General features: G+C 41.3%; 1 protein-coding gene across 1 annotated transcript; it reads left to right on the forward strand.

The window, feature by feature from the left end:
* The first annotated feature begins 11977 nt into the window (after positions 1-11977).
* LOC123840956 (olfactory receptor 2V1) lies at positions 11978-12913 on the forward strand. The gene is given in 3 exon segments (XM_045870668.2): positions 11978-12400; positions 12403-12546; positions 12549-12913. Coding segments are annotated over 3 exon segments (846 nt in total). The 5' UTR covers positions 11978-12063.
* Positions 12914-16110: the final 3197 nt, after the last annotated feature.

Raw genomic sequence — 16110 nt, forward strand, 5'->3', positions numbered from 1 at the left:
AGATATAGGGTGACTTCTTTTTTTTATTATTCTTATGTTAATCCCCATACATTACATCATTAGTTTTAGATGTAGTGTTCCATGATTCATTGTTTGTGCATAACACCCAGTGCTCCATGCAGAATGTGCCCTCCTCAATACCCACCACCAGGCTAACCCATCCTCCCACCCCGCTCCCCTCTAGAACCCTCAGTTTGTTTTTCAGAGTCCATCGTCTCTCATGGTTCGTCTACCCCTCTGATTTCCCCCGCTTCATTTTTCCCTCCTGCTACCTTCTTCTTCTTCTTTTTTTTCTTAACATATATTGCATTATTTGTTTCAGAGGTACAGATCTGAGATTCAACAGTCTTGCACAATTCACAGCGCTTACCAGAGCACATACCCTCCCCAGTGTCTATCACCCAGTCACCCCATCCCTCCCACCCCCGACCACTCCAGCAACCCTCAGTTTGTTTCCTGCGATTAAGAATTCCTCATATCAGTGAGGTCATATGATACATGTCTTTCTCTGTTTGACTTATTTCGCTCAACATAATACCCTCCAGTTCCATCCACGTCATTGCAAATGGCAAGATCTCATTCCTTTTGATGGCTGCATAATATTCCATTGTATATATATACCACCTCTTCTTTATCCATTCATCTGTCAATGGACATCTTGGCTCTTTCCACAGTTTGGCTATTGTGGACATTGCTGCTATAAACATCGGGGTGCACGTACCCTTTCGGATCCCTACTTTTGTATCTTTGGGGTAAATACCGAGTAGTGCAATTGCTGGATCATAGGGTAGCTCTATTTTCAACTTTTTGAGGAACCTCCATACTGTTTTCCAGAGTGGCTGCACCAGCTTGCATTCCCACCAACAGTGTAGGAGGGTTCCCCTTTCTCCACATCCCCGCCAACATCTGTCGTTTCCTGACTTGTTAATTTTAGCCATTCTGATTGATGTGAGGTGGTATCTCATTGAGGTTTTGATTTGGATTTCCCTGATGCCGAGCGATATTGAGCACTTTTTCGTGTGTCTTTTGGATGACCATTTGGATGTCTTCTTTGGAAAAATGTCTGTTCATGTCTTCTGCCCATTTCTTGATTGGATTCTTTGTTCTTTGGGTGTTGAGTTTGATGAGTTCTTTATAGACTTTGGATACTAGCCCTTTATCTGATATGTCATTTGCAAATATCTTCTCCCATTCTGTCGGTTGTCTTTTGGTTTTGTTGACTGTTTCCTTTGCTTTGCAAAAGCTTTTTATCTTGATGAGGTCCCAATAGTTCATTTTTGCCCTTGCTTCCCTTGCCTTTGGCGATGTTTCTAGGAAGAAGTTGCTTCAGCTGAGGTTGAAGAGGTTGCTACCTGTGTTCTCCTTTAGGATTTTGATGGACTCCTGTCTCACATTGAGGTCTTTCAACCATTTGGAGTCCATTTTTGTTTGTGGTGTAAGGAAATGGTCCAGTTTCATTCTTCTGCATGTGGCTATCCAATTTTCCCAACACCATTTGTTGAAGAGACTGTCTTTTTTCCATTGGACATTCTTTCCTACTTTGTCAAAAATGAGTTGACCATAGAGTTGAGGGTCCATTTCTGGGCTCTCTATTCTGTTCCATTGATCGATGTGTATGTTTTTGTGCCAGTACCATGCTGTCTTGGTGATGACAGCTTTGTAATAGAGCTGGAAGTCCGGAATTGTGATGCCGCCAGCTTTGCTTTTCTTTTTCAACATTCCTCTGGCTATGCGGGGTCTTTTCTGGTTCCATACGAATTTTAGGATGATTTGTTCCATTTCTTTGAAAAAAGTGGATGGTATTTTGATGGGGATTGCATTGAATGTGTAGATTGCTCTAGGTAGCATTGACATCTTCACAATATTTGTTCTTCCAATCCATGAGCATGGAACGTTTTTCCATTTCTTTGTGTCTTCCTCAATTTCTTTCGTGAGTATTTTATAGTTTTTTGAATACAGATCCTTTGTCTCTTTGGTTAGATTTATTCCTAGGTATCTTATGGTTTTGGGTGCAATTGTAAATGGGATCGACTCCTTAATTTCTCTTTCTTCTGTCTTGTTGGTGGTGTATAGGAATGCCGCTGATTTCTGGGCATTGATTTTATATCCTGCCACTTGACTGAATTGCTGTATGAGTTCTAGCAGTTTTGGGGTGGAGTTTTTTGGGTTTTCCACATAAAGTATCATATGATCTGCAAAGAATGAGAGTTTGACTTCTTCTTTGCCAATTTGGATGCCTTTTATTTCTTTTTGTTGTCTGATTGCTGTGGCTAGGACTTCCAATACTATGTTGAATAGCAGTGGTGATAGTGGACATCCCTGCCGCGTTCTGACCTTAGGGGGAAAGCTCTCAGTTTTTCCCCATTGAGAATGATATTCGCTGTAGGTGTTTCATAGATGGCTTTTATGATATTGAGGTATGTACCCTCTATGCCTATACTCTGAAGAGTTTTGATCAAGAAAGGATGCTGTACTTTGTCAAAAGCTTTTTCTGCATCTATTGAGAGGATCATATGATTCTTGCTCTTTCTTTTGTTAATGTATTGTATCACATTGATTGATTTGCGGATGTTGAACCAACCTTGCAGCCCAGGGATAAATCCCACTTGGTCGTGGTGAATAATCCTTTTAATGTACTGTTGGATCCTATGGGTTAGTATTTTGGTGAGAATTTTTGCATCCATGTTCATCAGGGATACGGATCTGTAATTCTCCTTTTTGATGGGGTCTTTGTCTGGTTTTGGGATCAAGGTAATGCTGGCCTCATAAAATGAGTTTGGAAGTTTCCTTTCCATTTCTATTTTTTGGAACAGTTTCAGAAGAATAGGTATTAATTCTTCTTTAAATGTTTGGTAGAATTCCCCTGGGAAGCCATCTGGTCCTGGGCTTTTGTTTTTTGGGAGATTTTTGATGACTGCTTCAATTTCCTTAGTAGTTATAGGTCTGTTCAGGTTTTCTATATCTTCCTGGTTCAGTTTTGGTAGTTGATACATCTCTAGGAATGCATCCATTTCTTCCAGGTTATCTAATTTGCTGGCATAGAGTTGCTCATAATATGTTCTTAAAATTGTTTGTATTTCTTTGGTGTTGGTTGTGATCTCTCCTCTTTCATTCATGATTTTGTTGATTGGGTCATTTCTCTTCTCTTTTTGATAAGTCTGGCCAGGGGTTTATCAATCTTGTTAATTCTTTCAAAGAACCAGCTCCTAGTTTCATTGATCTGTTCTACTGTTCTTTACTTTCTATTTCATTGATTTCTGCTCTGATCTTTATTATTTCTCTTCTCCTGCTGGGTTTAGGCTTTATTTGCTGTTCTTTCTCCAGCTCCTTTAGGTGGAGGGTTAGGTTGTGTACTTGAGACCTTTCTTGTTTCTTGAGAAAGGCTTGTATTGCTATATACTTTCCTCTTAGGACTGCCTTTGCTGCATCCCAAAGATTTTGAATAGTTGTGTTTTCATTTTTATTGGTTTCCATGAATTTTTTAAATTCTTCTTTAATTTCCTGGTTGACCCATTCATTCTTCAGTAGGATGCTCTTTAGCCTCCATGTATTTGAGTTCTTTCTGACTTTCCTCTTGTGATTGAGTTCTAGTTTCAAAGCATTGTGGTCTGAAAATAGGCAGGGAATGATCCCAATTTTTTGGTACCTACTGGTTGAGACCTGATTTATGACCTAGGATGTGATCGATTCTGGAGAATGTTCCATGGGGAATAGAGAAGAATGTGTATTCCATTGCTTTGGGATGGAATGTTCTGAATATGTCTGTGAAGTCCATTTGGTCCAGTGTGTCATTTAAAGTCTTTATTTCCTTGTTGATCTTTTGCTTAGACGATCTGTCCATTTCAGTGATGGGGGTGTTAAAGTCCCCCACTATTATTGTATTGTTGTCGATGTGTTTCTTTGCTTTTGTTATTAATTGCCTTATATAATTGGCTGCTCCCATGTTAGGGGCATAGATATTTACAATTATTAGATCTTCTTGCTGGATAGACCCTTTAAGTAGGATATAATGTCCTTCCTCATCTCTTATTAGAGTCTTTGGTTTAAAATCTAATTTGTGTGATATAAGGATTGCCACCCCAGCTTTCTTTTGGTGTCCATTAGCATGGTAAATGGTTTTCCACCCCCTCACTTTCCATCTGGGGGTGTCTTTGGTTCTAAAATGAGTCTCTTGCAGACAGCATATCGATGGGTCTTGTTTTTTAATCCAGTCTGATAGCCTGTGTCTTTTGATTGGGGCATTTAGCCCATTTACATTCAGGGTAACTATTGAAAGATAGGAATTTAGTGCCATTGTATTGCCTGTAAGGTGACTTTTACTGTATATTGTCTGTGTTCCTTTCTGGTCTATGTTGCTTTTAGGGTCTCTCTTTGCTTAGAGGACCCCTTTCAAGAATTCTTGTAGGGCTGGTTTTGTGTTTGCAAATTCCTTTAGTTTTTGTTTGTCCTGGAAGCTTTTTATCTCTCCTTCAATTTTCAATGACAGCCTAGCTGGATATAGTATTCTTGGCTGCATATTTTTCTCATTTAGTGCTCTGAATATATCCTGCCAGTCCTTTCTGGCCTGCCAAGTCTCTGTGGATAGGTCTGTTGCCAATCTAATGTTTCTACCATTGTAGGTTACATATCTCTTCTCCCGAGCTGCTTTCAGGATTTTCTGTCTATGAGACTCGTAAGTTTTACTATTAGATGTTGGGGTGTTGACCTATTTTTATTGATTTTGAGAGGGGTTCTCTGTGCTTCCTGGATTTTGAGGCCTGTTTCCTTCCCCAAATTAGGGAAGTTCTCTGCTATAATGTGCTCCATTATACCTTCTGCCCCTCTCTTTCTTTCTTCTTCATCTGGGATCCCAATTATTCTAATGTTGTTTCATCTTATGGTATCGCTTATCTCTCGAATTCTGTCCTCGTGACCATCTCTCTTTTTCTCAGCTTCTTTATTTTCCATCATTTGATCTTCTATATTACTGATTCTCTCTTCTGACTCATTTATCTTAGCAGTTAGTGCCCCCATTTTTGATTGCACCTCATTAATAGCCTTTTTGATTTCTACTTGGTTAGATTTTAGTTCTTTTACTTCTCCAGAAAGGGTTTCTCTAATAACTTCCATATTTTTTTCAAGCCCAGCTAGTATCTTTAAAGTGATGATTCTGAACTCTAGATCTGACATCGTACTAATGTCCGTATTGAGTAGGTCCCTGGCAGTCGGTACTACCTCTTGTTCTTTTTGTTGAGGTGACTTTTTCCATCTTGTCATTTTGTGCAGAGGAGAATAGATTAATGAGAGAACAAAATCCTAGCAGAGTAACAACGTCCCCAGAAAATATACTCTAAACAAATCAGAAAAGACCTGAAGCAGTGGAAAAAGAAACGGAAAGAGAGAAAAAAGAAAAAGAAAAAAAAAAGAAAAAGAAAAAGATAAAGATAAAAACAAAAACAAACAAAACAAAACAACAACAACAAAAAAAACCAGAATGTGATCAAATATGATCAGGCTGGTATATAGATCAGTGCCACACACTAGATTTGGGGTGTATTTTGGTCTTTTAGAAGAAAGTGCCTCCCAAAATTTTAAAGAAAGAAAAACTTATATATGTACAAAAATAAGGGTTGATATGATGAAGGGATAGAATATGACTGTAAAGATGGAAAGTATAAAAAATTTTATAAAAGGAATTGATAAGAAGTTGTTTGAAAAAAGAAAGAAGAGGATTTAAAAAAAGAAAAAAGAAAAAAAAGGGAGAGAATGTGATTAGGCAGAGGAGTAGAAAAAACCATATACCAGAGATTTAGGGTATATTTTAATCTGTTAGAAGAAACTATCTCAAAATTTTAAAGAGAGAACAACATATATATATGCCAAAAATATGGGTAACTACTATGAAGGGATAGAATATGACTCTAAAAATGAAAAATAAAAATGTTTTTTAAAAAAAGGGATTGATAAGATGTTGGTTAAAAAAGGGAAAAAGAAAAATTCAAAAAAAAGAAAAAAAGAAAAAAAGACAGTTAAAAAAAAATTAACTTTGAAAGACTAAAGAATCATGGTAAAAAAGCCTGAATTCTATGTGCAGTATTCCCCTAGCGGTGGAGTTCTGCCGTTCTCATTGATCGGTAAACTTGGTCTTGGCTGGCTCTTCTCGCTGATCTTCTGGGGAGGGGCCTGTTGCCGTGGTTTCCAAATGTCTCTGCCGGAGGCGGAATTGCCCCGCCCCTGCCCCCTCCCGGCTAAGTAATCTGCTCGGGTTTGCTCTCCGGGGCTTTTGTTCCCTGCGAGCTTTCCGTACAGCTTTGGAGGCGGAGAGTGAAAATGGCGGCCTCGCAATCTCCACCCGGAGGAGCCGAGAACTCGGGGCCCCGCTCCTCAGTGAGCCCCCAGAGAAAAGCCGTCAGTCACTCCCTTCTCCCCGGTCTCCGGCCGCTCTCCGTGCTCACCCGACCTGTGACCGCGCGTTTCTATCTCTGGCACCCGACCCCAGGTGGAGTCTCCAAACCCAGCAGATCCCTGCGTTGCACTCCCGCGTGGCTCCTCCCGGGGGAGGAAGGTGAGTCTCCCCGGATCTGCCGCTTGTTGGGTCCCTGCTGGAGGAGCAGGGGCTCGACTGTGCCGCGGATCACGGTTTATGGCCACCCCGAGCTGAGAGCCCGTGCCTGGGCTCCACCTCTGCAGCCGGCTTCCCCGCTCCGTTACCTGGGAGCTCTGCCACACTCAGGCACCCCCGGTCTTTCTGTGACCCCGAGGGTCCTGAGACCACACTGTCCCGGAGGGTTCCACCCCCCGCTTAGCCACCAGAGTGACATCCCTCAGTGGAGCAGACTTTTAAAAGTTCCGATTTTGTGCTCCGCGGCTCTATCATTGCCAGAAGCGGCCGACGGAGGCCCCTCCCCCGCCGTCTATCCTCCCGAATATCGCCTCGGATTCACTTCTCCGCACGTCCTACCTTGTAGAAAGTGGTCGCTTTTCTGATGAGAGAGTTGTTGCTATCCTTTTCTTCAATCTCCTGTTGAGTTTGTAGGTGTTCAGAATGGTTTGATCCCTATCCAGCTGAATTCCTGAGAGGAGACGAAATCCAGGTCTCCTACTCCTCCCCCATCTTGCTCTGCCCCCCCATATAGGGTGACTTCTTAGGACAGGTAAAGAACAGGTGTGGATTGCATTGTACAGGGGCAGACTACTGGGACAGTCACAGATGGAGACCTTGTGAGTGTCAGAGTCACTGGGGAAGTATGGAATGTGTCTGCCATTAGAGGTAGAGCACCAAGAGCAGCTTGCTTCCCTTGCCCAGGTTTCCTCACACTATCCCATCTGGCCCTTCTCTGGTCCTGTCCCCAAGCTCCTGTTTGGGCTTCTTTAATTGTAAGCTTGGGAACCACTATTCCAGAGCTGGAGTTTGTGGACTCCCCTGGGGTTTATCAGCTTCACCCTCCTTGCTCAGGTTCAGTGTTATGTACCTGCATTGGCAGTGGGAGACAGAGACAATCGGCTAAAGGCAGCTTGTGGAACGTGGATTGGTATCTGTGGGTGGGCTGGGATGCACAGTTGCTGGTTCTGTGTCCACCACCATCTCATCTCTTTGATAAGTCTCCTTTCTTTCCACTTTTGCTGCGAAGAGGCTGTTGTCTATTTGAGTCTTACTGTTTGAGCTAGAGAACCACAGGAGGGCTGATGGTGACAAGGGCTTTGATAGCCTGGTTGAGAGGTGTCTGAGGGGCTGAGGAAGGACAGAGTTGGAAGGTTACTCTTTCTCTCCTCTGACCCAGTAAGTACAAACTCAGGGAAGGACAATGTAATTATTTTGTTGTTAGAAATTTCGCCACAGGATATCTGCTGAATTTTTTTCTTCCAGGGATCCCACTCAAAGGTGAGTGAGTGTCTTTTCAATATCACCTCCTTACCTCTTTCTTGCAGTTTCTGTTACTGATTATAGATCATTCCTCCATTCCTTTTTGCTTATCAGCATTATATTTTCCTCTTATTGTCTGTTCCCTTATTGTTTGTATTGCCTTTGGGGGGGGGGAGGATAAAGGGCTCAAGCATATTCTTTCTAGTGTTATGTCTCTCTGATCTTTCTTCTAGTCCTCTCCCTTTGATCTCCTATTCTATCCCTCTGTCTGGATTAGGGGACTCAGTGATCGACTCTTGGGTTAAAGAGTGATCCAAAGCAGAATGGCAACAGATGAGTGGAAAGAGGTGCAGGTGAAAGAGAAGCCTATGGGCTGATATAGGACATAGAGTTAACTTGTCCCCAAAATTATACTGTAGAGACCAAGTGGCTCATTTTCTGGTGTCATTTTGAGGGAAAAATGAAGCCATTAACTAACTAATTAACATTAATTAACTTCATCCATGAATTAAATGAAGTTAGAGAGCAGGAACTGAGTATGTAAGATGCTAGAGTAGTTTCTTGAGTTGTTTGCATGTTATAATCATTCAACAACATTTCTGAGAACATACTCTGTGCCAGTACTGTTCTAGGAGATGGGGATCCCCACATGAGCAAAAGTGGCCTCAGAAATATATGTTCTACCTGGGAAAGCAGAAAACTAATCCATGCAAATTAAATGTAGAATGCCTGATGGTGAGTGTTCTGAGAAGCACAAGGGTAGGGAAGAAACTCCAAATAGTTGTTGGGTAAAGCCTGGTTGAGTAGGTGAGGAGAAAGTGAGGGAACAGTGTTGAGTTTATCTGGGAAGAGCCTTCCATGAGGAAGTTAGAGCATGTACCAATTCCTCCTGAAATGCAGGGAGGCCAGTGACACCAGAGTAGAGGAAATTCCAGGGAAATCAGAAGAAAAGGAGGTTTGGGTGATGATGGAGGGCTAGCTAGATGAGTCTTCCTTTACTCTTGAAGATTTTTTTTCTTTTATTTTACAGAAAAAAACTTCACTCTATTATGTACAAATAGATTAAAGTAGGAGCAAGGACAGAAGGGGAAGGCAAGTCCAGTTAAGGCCCATTGTCATCATCCAAGGGAGCAGTGATGACAGTGTATCCGGCTGGGACCTGCAGGAGTGAGATGTGGCCAGGAGTGAATACATTCTTCAGGAAGAGCCTGCAGGGGTTCTGATGTTGGGATGTGTGTGAGAAGAGAGGAGTCAAGGATACACCATGTGTTGTTCTGGGCAACTGACGGACTTGCCATTAATTGAACCAGGAAGAGAGGAGAACTGTTGTTTCCACAGGAGAGACCAAGTGCTCTGTCTGGTCCATTTAGATAGAAAAAGCCCATTAGATGTAAAAGTGGAGGTGTTGAGTGTAAGTTTATATAAAAATCTGAGTTCAGAGGAGTTTTCCAAGAAGTGAGGGAAATGTCATTTTCCACCTGTGTAGTATTGTATTATAAGAGTTGGGAGGAAGGAAAAGTGTGGAATGCATCTCTTTATAGGTGCATGTGGCTGAGTGCCTGTGCACACTGTTGGTAAGGGTCGTTGTCAGCACGGGAGGAAGAACTTTTTTAAAAAAGATTTTATTTATTTGACAGAGAGAGAGAGCGAGAGAAGGAACCCAAGCAGGGGGAGTGGGAGAGGGAGAAAGAGGCTTCCCACGGAGCAAGGGAGCCCGATGCAGGGCTCGATCCCAGGACTCCGGGATCATGACCCGAGCCAAAGGCAGACACTTAAAGACTGAGCCACCCAGGCGCCCCAGGAGGAAGAACTTCTGATGTGGTTTGGGGGACCTGGTGTTTTCTGTTGATTGACTCAGTCTGGGGCTGATATATTCAAGATGGTATTTGAAGACTATAGGAACAATGATTTTACTTCTGTAGAACAACCCTTCCCAACATCACACCTGAGTGTTGGTGGTGGCAAGGATACCTGGCCACAAGTCAGGACATAGTCCTTTCTGTAGGGACACAGCTCATACAGCCTACTTTCCTAGTGGTGAATCTATGCAGGTCCATTCTAGTTTAGAAAATTACCTTGAGTCTTTACACAGAAATTATATCCCGTGGGGTTGCCTCATTTCCTCTTTGTAGGGAGGTAAGGTAGACATGAATACATCCCACACAAACATCTGCTATATGCTGCTATCTATCATGCATTTGTGGAAAAACTCTTAACTATTCTTTTTTTATTTTTATTTTTTTAGCACTCACTACCATGTTTTTATTTTTTTAATTTTATTTTATTATGTTACGTTAGTCACCATAAAATACATCATTAGTTTTTGATGTTGTGATCCATGATTCATTGTTTTCGGGTAACACTCAGTGCTCCATGCACAGAAAACTCTTATCTTTTAAAAATACGGAATCATTTTACATTATATCAAAAACTAATGATGTACTATATGTTGTCTAATTGAATTTAAATAATAATAATAAAGAACAGGGGCTTCTGCAGTTAAAGGAAGAGTCTTTCTGCTTCCAGGAAATGAAATTTTGTTATATTTCACTTCATCGTGTATTATTTTATTCAGTCAACACACATGTACTGAGCTTATACTATGACCTAGGAAAACATTCTAGGATCTGCCAACGTCACTGAATAATAAATGGTGCTTATGTTCCAGTGGGATGAGACAGACCATAAAATAGAGAAATGTGATGAACACTGGGTGCTATACTCAACTATGAATAGTTGAACACTACATCAATAACTAATGATGTATTATATGTTGGCTAATTGAACATCATAAAAAAATAAAAAACAATGTAGAGAAAAAGTAGAGAAATGTAAGCAATATGTGTTAAATTGTGTAAGTGATATGGGGAAAAAAACAAGAGTAGGGAAGGCTTGAGAGTGTAAGACCTTTTTGGTCTTAATATGACCTTCACAGAAGGCCACTCTATAGAGGTAAGCATTTGAGTAAAGATCTGAAGCAGGTGAAAGATAGAAGTAGGAAGAAAGAGCATTCCAAAGAGAAGAAAATGCAAAATCCCAAAGGTGAGAGTTTATCTATTTTTTTCTAAGGAAATTCAAGAAATCATAGTGAGCAAAGCGGGCATGATAGGAGATGAGGTCAGAGGTCCTAGTGTGTGTGTTTTTGTGTGTGTTTGTGTGTGTGTGTGTGATATACATAAGGCCTTGTCACTGCAAGAATTTCAATTTTGAGTAATTTTGGTAGACATGGACATACTATCGCAAGAGAGTTGCATCATGTGACATATTTTAACATATTTTAATAATCCACCTGAGAAAGTGGCTTGGAGCAGGAGAGTTGCAATGGGAGTGATAGGAATCAATTAGATTCTGAGTATTCTAAATGTAAAGCCAAGAAGCTTTCCTGATGGTTTAGATCTAGGGAACTCTAAAACATAGAAAAATTTAAGATGATTCCAAGATATTAGGCCTGAGGAAATAAAGAAATCTCAAGTCTCCATTAACTTCCCTATTGTTAACACATATAAATTATCTTTTGGACATGAAATGGTCCAAGGCTTTTGGAGATAGTTTACTTAGTTTGTGTAATCCCAGATGAAAAGAATCATGTCATACAGGGAAAAACCAATAGTTTCCTGCCAAACATTATTGTCCTTTGATCTTGTGACACATAAAATAATTCAGTTCCTATTATTTTTGATATGGATACATAAAAATATAGATATGTGGCCCAGTTCTATAATCTAGCAAAGATCCTATAATCCATGTCATGGGAATATGAAAGAGCACCCTATGTATGTCTTTTTTTTTTTTTTAAGATTTTATTTATTTGAGAGAGAGAGAATGAGAGAGAAAGAACACATGAGAGGGGATAGGGTCAGAGGGCGAAGCAGACTCCCTGCCGAGCAGGGAGCCCGATGCGGGACTCGATCCTGGGACTCCAGGACCACAACCTGAGCCGAAGGCAGTCGCCCAACCAACTGAGCCACCCAGGCGCCCACCCTATGTATGTCTTGAAGCACAAGTTTTTGAGCTTTGATGAGTTACAAAAGATACAACTGACTGAAGAAGTCAGAGATAAAGACTTGTCACTCAGTCTCAGAATTTCTCTGTTCATGTTCTCCGGTGATTGTGAACAAGTGAGCCAAGGGGATATGGTTGAACCGATCATCTATAGATGACTTCATCCTCTTGGGCATTTTTCTCATAGCCAGACTAATCTTGTCCTCTTCTCTGTGGTTATGGTGGTCTTCACAGTGACCCTCTGTGGGAAGGTTCTCCTCCTCTTCCTCATCTACATAGATCCTCGGCTTCACAAACCTATGTACTTCTTCCTCAGTCAGCTCTCCCACATGGACCTCATGTTAGTCTGTAACATCATGCCAAAGATGGCAGTCAACTTGCTCTCTGGCAGGAAGTCCATCTCCTTTGTGGGTTGTGGCATACAAATTGGCTTTTTTGTCTCTCTTGTGGGATCTGAGGGGCTCTTGCTGGGATTCATGTCTTATGACCACTATGTGGCCATTAGCCACCCACTTCACTATCCTGCCCTCATGAGTCAGAGGGTCTGCCTCCAGATTAGGGGAGTTTCTGGGCCTTTGGGTTACTAGATGAAATTATCCAGATGGTGGCAGCCATGAGCTTACCTTACTGCGGCTCAAGAAACGTGGATCACTTCTTCTGTGCGGTGCCAGGTTTATTAAAACTGGCCTGTACGGACATATCTTTTTTGAAACTCTACTCTTTGCTTGCTGTGTCTTCATGTTGTTTCTTCCCTTCTCCATCATTGTGGCCTCCTATGCTCACACCCTGAGGGCTGTGCTCCACATGCACTCTGCTCAGGCTCGTAAAAAATCCCTGGCCACCTCTTCCTCCCATCTGACAGCTGTCTTCCTCTTCTACGGGGCAGCCATGTTCATCTACCTGAGGCCTTGGCACTACCAGGTCCCTAGCCATGACAAGGTGGTCTCTATCTTCTACACGGTCCTTACTCTTATGCTCAACCCCCTCATTTATAGCTTGAGAAACCAGGAGGTGATGGGGGCCCTGAGAAAGGGGCTGGAAAATTGCAGGATTGGCTGCCAGCACTGAAGCAATAGCATCTGGTGCTTGGTGATTCCACCTCTTGGTTGCATAACATTGGTAAATCACTCACTTTTGTGAGTGTCTGTTTCTGCATCAATAAAAGAGAATCATGACACCTGCCCAGCTTCACAGGTCTCAGTACATGTAAATCTAAAGTCTCATGAAGAAGCAATGCATTGATATTGTCATTATTAATTTTTAAATTTTGAACTAAAGCTACCTATTTCTTAATTGTTCTTTGTTAAAGCTATGTTTTATTGAGTGTTTTAAATGCTGGGCACTCTTCTTTTCCCTTCTCATACCTTCTATATTATTAAATTGATGATTAAGCCTAACAAATATGGACAGTTTAAGTGGAAATTTCCTAGATGTCAGAAAATGAATCTCTACAATTCTTTATGGTTGGTTCCTAACTTGCTCCCGTGCTGCATTAAAGGATTTATAAAGCTTCCTTTAGGAAATATAAATATATCCTTATAGTTTAGAAATTACTTTCATATTTTCTATTAAGAAACAAAATAGATGAACATAGGGGAAGGGAGGGGAAATAAAAAAGATAAAAACAAAGAGGGAGGCAAATCATGAAAGACTCAACTATAGGAAACAAATGGAGGGTGGCTGGAGGGGAAGAGGGTGAGGGGATGGGATAATTGGGTGATGGGCATTAAGGAGAGCATTAATGAGCACTGGGTGTTATATGCAAGTGATGAATCAATAAATTCTACCCCTGAAACTAATAATACACTATATGTTAACAAAATTGAACTTGAGTAAAAATTTTAAAAAATTGAAAATCCAAAAAAACCCCAAATTACCTGTATATTTCTAGCATGTGACTCTGCACCTTATAAATAGCAATTGCTCAATAAAACCTCATTGAATGAATGTAAGAAGAAAATATCAAATGAGATAATATGCATGAAAGCATTTTTAAAAGCACACTTCACATGCCAAGTGTGCTGTGCTAGCTGTGATTTCTTTTTTTTAAGATTTTATTAATTTATTTGACAGAGAGAGACATAGTGAGAGAGGAAATACAAGCAGGGGGAGTAGGAGAGGGAGCAGCAGGCTTCCCACGGAGCAGGGAGCCCGATGCGGGGCTCGATCCCAGGACCCTGGGATCATGACCCGAGCCGAAGGCAGATGCTTAATGACTGAGCCACCCAGGAACCCTCTAGCTGTGATTATTTCTGTACTTCATGTTCTGCAACAGTAAAACTGTATCTCTTTAAAAGGATGAAGATTAGAACAGAATTACAGAATTGAAGGTATTATATTAAAACATATATCAGTCAATGTCCAGTCAGAAATAAAACCACATTATTTATTTTACCAGAGAAAATATAATATAAAAAGTTGTTATTCAGATATTTGAGAACTGAAATGGCAAAACAAGTATACTAAGGATTACCGGGGGGGGGGGGGAATCTAAATAATTCTTAGGCCTGGGGCAGTAAAGGGAAAGATTAGGGTTTTAAAACTTGGAGACTTGGAGCCCAAATATGTGAGGAGTGGGCACACACTAGCTGGTACTCCTACCTCAGAAGGAGCCCTTTGAGGGGGGGGTCTCCCCCAGACATCAGAGAAGGCTGCCCTGGCCAACTTAATGGTTGTTCTCCCAGAGCCCAAAGGAAGAAGAGGGGCTTGCATAGGTCCCAGACTTCTGACAAGTGGAGTGACATAAGGTTAATTCTGGTCCCCCAGTTCACTGGAGTCTCTGTCTCCAGATTGACAAAGAATAGGTGCTACTCAGCTACAGCTTGCTCCTTTGAGGGACAGAATGAGACTGGTTCTGTGTGTGTGAAAATAAAATTTGCAGAGTGGAACCAAATGCCAAGATGAAGAGTCAAGAAACACTGCTGGGATAATAATGATAGGAAAAACTGGGAATCATGAAGTTAGTTTCTTCTCTCTTGCCAGCTTACAGTCTTCTTCTAGTGCCCCTATTGGCATATCTGAATCCACACCTTCATGACAAGGCAGACAGCAGCATCACAAGTTGGAGTGTAGAGTATGAGTTTGGAGCTGAGACAATAACTTAACAATGGGCACAGTCTACACGGTTGCCTACTCAGTTTCCAGACCATTTTAACAATGTTTGGATTTCTGTTAAACACAATGACATAGAAATGTGTAACTGTTCTCTTTTTTTAAGTTGGTATTTGAATTCCAGTTAGTTAACTGACAGTGTAATATTAGTTTCAAGTGTACAATATAGTGATGCAACACCTACTTACCACACCCCGTGCTCATCACAACAAATGCCCTCCTTAATCACCATGAACTATTTCACCCATCCCCCACTCCCCTCCCCTCTGGTAACTATCAGTTTGCTCTCTAGAGTTAAGACTCTGTTTCTTGGCTTACCCCCCGCCCCCTTTTTTCCCCACTTAGCTGGTTTGTTTTGCTTCTTAAATCCCACATATGAGTGAAATATGGTATTTGTCTTTTTCCGACTGACTTATTTTGCTTAGCATTATACTCTCTAGTTCCATCAATGTCATTGTAAATGGCAAGATTTCATTCCTTTTTTATGGGTGAGTAATATTCCATTGTGTATCTATACCACACCTTCTTTATCCATTCATCTGTTGATGGACATTTGGGGTATGCCATAATTTGGTCATTGTAGATAATGCTGCTATAAACATAGGGGTGTACGTAACCCTTTGAATTAGTATTTTTGCATTCTTTTGTTAAATACCTAGCAGTGCAATTGATGGATTGTAGGGTAGTCTATTTTTACCTTTTTTTTTTTTTAAGATTTTGTTTATTTATTTATTTATTTGAGAGAGAGAGAATACATGAGAGGGGATAGGGTCAGAGGACAAAGCAGACTCCCTGCCAAGCAGGGAGCCCGATGCGGGACTTGATCCAGGGACTCCAGGATCATGACCTGAGCTGAAGGCAGTCGCTCAACCAACTGAGCCACCCAGGCGCCCTATTTTTACCTTTTTGAGGAATCTCCCTACTATTTTCCACAGTGGCTGCACCAGTTTGCATTCCCACCAACAGTAGCAAGAGAGTTCCCCTCTCTCCACATCCTTATTCAAATCTGTTGTTTCCGGTGTTGTTGATTTTAACCATTCTGACATATGTGAGGTGATATCTCTGTAGTTTTGATTTGTATTTCCCTGATGATGAGTGATGTTGAGCATCTTCTCATGTGTCTCTTGGTCATCTGGATGTCTTCTTTGGAAAAG

Source organism: Mirounga angustirostris, unplaced genomic scaffold (genome assembly GCF_029215605.1).
Source record: "Mirounga angustirostris isolate CCGP_5_RB_7025 unplaced genomic scaffold, mMirAng1.0.hap1 SCAF_7, whole genome shotgun sequence".
NCBI lineage: Eukaryota > Metazoa > Chordata > Mammalia > Carnivora > Phocidae > Mirounga > Mirounga angustirostris.